This window comes from Morone saxatilis, unplaced genomic scaffold (genome assembly GCF_004916995.1).
Source record: "Morone saxatilis isolate NCDOM2014 unplaced genomic scaffold, NCSU_SB_2.0 Contig22, whole genome shotgun sequence".
NCBI classification, from domain to species: domain Eukaryota; kingdom Metazoa; phylum Chordata; class Actinopteri; family Moronidae; genus Morone; species Morone saxatilis.
Window position 1 is genome coordinate 19,192,332 of NW_023339785.1, and position 4,764 is coordinate 19,197,095.

The 4,764-nt window shown below is 45.2% G+C and overlaps 1 protein-coding gene across 3 annotated transcripts in view; it reads right to left on the bottom strand.

The window, feature by feature from the left end:
- Positions 1 to 4,764, bottom strand: part of ebf1a (EBF transcription factor 1a) — a 52,165-nt gene that overhangs the window by 13,767 nt on the left and 33,634 nt on the right. For all 3 annotated transcript variants that reach the window (XM_035669543.1, XM_035669544.1, XM_035669545.1), the window contains exon 10: positions 4,001 to 4,127. In XM_035669543.1, coding sequence (XP_035525436.1) covers positions 4,001 to 4,127 — 127 coding nt within the window. The remainder of the gene's footprint in view (positions 1 to 4,000; positions 4,128 to 4,764) is intronic.

Consider the following 4,764-nt stretch of genomic DNA (forward strand, 5'->3'; position numbering starts at 1 on the left):
GAGGGAGGGGGGGCGCTAAGAGATTCTACAAATCAATGGAGATGTGGATGCTACTACAACCTAAGCTCTAATTATGTGTTGCAAAAAGTGCATGTCGACAGTTAACAATACCTGACAGCACGGATCCTCAGTGGGAGAATACAAATTCTGAAAATCTGGAGGAAAAGTGCACGCTTGAATTAAGATATAAGGAAACATAAGAAATCATTCCCCCAGCGAACGGCGCTCATTTCAGCAGGGTATAAAATAATCTACGTTCTAAATTCATTTACATCATCATCATGGACCAGATGCTCCTATAATAAGAACGGAGCATGCTAAAGAGAGAAGACAAGCCACATGGTGCAGAAAATTAATCTCAATCTCAAATAGAGGTGTGCATTTCCTCACTGTTAAAGACTGTGCTCAGTAAATGTGAATGTGTGCAGCTATCTCAGCTGGCCCTGTCTCCAGCTGGAAACCAGCCGTTTTAATCAACAGCAGGCCTCCACCCAAGCTCAATAAAAGAGAGCATTCACAAATAGGAGCAAGACAAGTAATTGTCCAGCTCGTGGTTGCACCCCACTTTTATTGCCAGATGACTACACGCTGTATTTGCGTGTATGTGATGTGTGAACGTACTCATGCGTGCAAGTAGGTGTATCACACGTGCATATGAATGTAGAATATATCTGTATCTTTCTCACTGATTCTCTGTCAAATTGCACCAACATTATGATATCAACACAATTAACATCAGATATATTACTAATTTGTAAGTACTCAGGCACCATCTTAGCTAAACAATCTTTTTCAGTGTTTGACAGGCAGGTTTCATTGCTGTGTGGAACAGCTTAATTAGGGCTAAAATAAATCAGAAGTTTACAGAGCATGTTCATGCTTACAACAATTACGGTGGCATCATTTGTGTTTCACTCCAGCGTCTGCAGTGTATAAAATGACAGACAACTGACAGTCCTTCCTCTACTTCTAAAACTAATTTGGAGCACAGAGGCAGGCAGAGAGAGAGACGGAGAGAAATGTCAGCAGCATCCCGGCTGGTTTAAATTCTGTTCTTGACTTTTGTCTTTTCCCTTGCTGTTCGCTGCAACTGAGTGATGTTTCCTACACACCTAATCTGCACTCAGCACTGAAAAACTACCCCTAATGTTTGTGCGTGTGTGTGTGCGGATGCGTGTTGGTGCGCATGGTGCCGGCCTTAATGTGAGCCAGCAGAGCCTTTTAATATCAGCAGAAGCTGTAGCGGAAGCACTAAGCAGACAAGGCTGCATACTGAGGAGGGAGGGATTGCCTTTTGAACGACATGGGTGATTCATCAACTCCCCCAATCTATGACCAGCATCCTTGTGTCACACACACAAACACACACACACACACACACACGTGGGCCCTAGTGGCAGAGAGCATTATCACTCTATATTGCATGGAGAAAAGAAAAGGGAGAGCTTCTCTGATGAATGTCACAAAGACAGCAATCCAGTAAAAGGTGATACACAACCAAACATGGAGATGCATTTGTACAGGGGAGAGAGGGGAGGGGAGGTGGGCAATGACCTGATAATGAGAGCGAAAGAGAGGGAGAGGGAGGGAGGGAGGGAGAAAGAGAGATTAGGGAGAGCTCTCAGCCCCAGAGGTGGGTAAGGCAGAGGGCAGAGAGAGGAACAGAAGGGGGATAAGGGGATAAAAAGACAGAGGAAGAGCAGAGAATGAAAAAAAAACATTCTTTTATTCTTATCAGTGGAGAGCTTAATTGCCTTTGATGAGTCTAATTGGAGCTTTCTGAAGTCTAATGGCAGAGGAGTCCTCAGAGACGACAGAGGACACATTACTGTAATAGCTTCTCCCCGATTCTCCTCTGCACCAAGTCCCCTGCTTGTCTCCGCTGTCCTGAACTACGGCTGGATTGTTTCCATTCAGCGACGGGCGGTTGTGGAGTATCAATGATCGCGCAGAGGGGGGTAGAGGGAAGAGGAGGGGAGGTAAACCTATAGATGGGTAGAGTGTGTGTGTGTGTGTATGTGTTGGGAATGTTTGCAAAGTAGCAGTAGCAGCAGTATTGGGTATGTGGTGACTTAATTAGGTCTGTGAGCTGCTCGCTTTCCTCTCCTCAGCTGAAGTTGATTAGCAATGCCAGCTGTCCCCAATGTAATTCAGTGTGCGCATGTGTGTGTGATCGTGCGTGCACAAGTAATATATGAGTATATGCATGTCTGTGAGTGCGGGGCTGTGTTGATGCGTGTGTGTGTGTGTATGCGCTAGCTGCCAGCTGCCACGCAGTGCTGCCAATCCTCCATGATTAGTACCCACTGGCAACTGGGCTCAAACTGGTGCCAAACAGACCCAGGAGGGCAACATGGCCCATGGTAATCCTCCATCCCTCTCTCCCATCCTTCCCCTCTCTTCCCTTTCTCATCCTCCACTCTCCACTCAATTGCTTTTTTTTGCGCCAAATACACGTTGTAATCTGCCTCTCATTCAAGATACCAAATATGAGCAGGTTATTCCTCGCTAGGAGAGTGTAGAATTATATATAAAAAAAGGGCTGATTAAGGAGCTATGGGAGAGGTACAAATACCCACTGAGGGTGCAGAGCAGTGGCTGAAGTGAAGTGTGTGAAGAGTAGAACTGGGATCTATACCTCGACACGGTTGACTGTGTCACCGTGAAGGTGCCAGTGCTTGGCAAGCAGCAACACAGTGTGTGAGTTCAGTTCCCAGTGGATGACCTCTTGCTACCTCTCACCTGTTGAGATTCTTCTATGTGCCTCCATAGAAGCCAAGAGGCAGAGAGAGAGGAGAGAGAGGGGGTGAATTCATCCAAAGAAGCAAGTTTTGAATAAGTGAATGTGACAAGGGGAAAGAGTGGAGGGCTGGGAAGAGATAGGGCGTTTATGCATACGGTTCCCACATGTCTGGCACATTAAAAGGCTGCACACACACCTACACACACTTATATACACACAGCTCTATGGGTTTGGCAGAGTGTGGGCTGTTGGACAGCTCTGGCATGGCAAAGGCTGCCCACCCATCTGCCCTCTGTCTTAGTAATGCAGTTACTTGTCAATGTGCATGTGTGTGCTTGGAGTACATTCACACATACGTATAAACAAACACAAGCAGCCTAGCACAGCCTTTCCCATAAGTACACAAACACAGAGTCATAATTATGACCCATGGACATGGATTCCGTCCATGCACAGTAATTAGGAAAAAACATGAGATGCAGAAAATGCATGGTGGTGACGTGACGCACACGCTTACTCTCAATTGTGATTTTGTCAAATGTTGGCAATTCCAGCCGGGGCTTACAGCCTAAATCTATCAGTGGTTGAGATTACAGACAGATTTATGTGATTCACAATCTCCCTTGGGACCTGTGGCCTTGCATTGGTTAATCACTGCTTCACATTCACTCTCTCTGCCACTATTGTCACCGCATGGCTATAACTCTGCACCGATACTCTCTGATGTAACACTCAAGCTATTCATGAGCTCGCCGTCAAAAATCACACTCTCCTCGTGGACCTCTTCCTTTTTGAATCACACCGTCGGCAGGGTTAAATCTCAGTAATCCCACTAATCAAAAGGTTAAACCTCCCTCTGACCTTCACCTGCTTCATAAAAGAGGGCAAACACTTTTCCTCTGATCAGTAGGCTTTTTCACTGAATTATTGAGTTGTGTTATTGAATTTTAAATTGTTTAGCATGCACATTTTCTCCACAAACAGTGTAGAGAGAATGACAGCTTTTAAACTGCAATAGGTTACTTTTAGCAGATATTGCAAATAAACAGTCCTAATAAAAGTTAAAGCCACTATGTGATGTTTTTTTATGTGATTATAGCTTTTGTTGACATTACTCTAAAGGCAAGTTGTTGTTTGTAGAAAATGAGAGAATGCTGGAGAAAATTGAATGAGAAAAGCCAGCAGATAGACCACATTATCTCCTTAAATTGCAGTGTAAATTAGTGTCATTAATAAGTGTTAGTGCGTGGGTAGTACCTGTATAGATGAAGCGCCCAGGTGTGCCTTTGCAGAACTGTTTGGATTTGTAGGACAGCGTGACCTCCACCACCCCTGGGATGTGTCTGGGTGGAGTTTGCACACGAATGGCATGGGGGGTGATCAGCTATGGAGAGCCAGAGAGAGCAGAAAGATTAATGCATTGAAACTTCATATCCAAACATGTGCTCAGGGGACTATTCTCAGCTCGCCTCAGACCTTTTCCTTTGCAGCTTTTGACTTTCTTTCTTTGTATAATCAGCCTGAAAATGATGTGTTAGCGCTAAAGCCCTCAGGTGGCCTCGTAGCCCGAGGCAATGTCACTGTGAGGCTTAGGATGGTTATCAGTGCTGACATGGGCTCTGTAAGAGGGGTTCAAAAGCAGTTATCTGTTTATGAATAAAACACACCTTCCTCTGCATACGTCTATTACACAGTATAAGTAAACGTATAATATGCTCGTCTCTGCTGCCCCTGTCTCTGTGTCTGTCAGCTGAGGATGTCTAGCTGCCGTTAGCCACATTAAAGCACCACTGTGTCTTAAACAGGCTCACTTAGTATGGTTGATGAGCCTACTCGCCATGTATGTCTGTGTGTGTGAACGCTGAAGGGTCTTTGAAGGAAAACGGTAACAAGACAAAACACAGATGAGACCTCACTGAGTGCTCATTTTCCACACGCTATAGTGAACTAGCACTCAAAGCTAGCAGTGCTCAAAAGCTATCAATGCTGCTGCCAGAGCCTTGTGTGTGTGCATGTGTGTG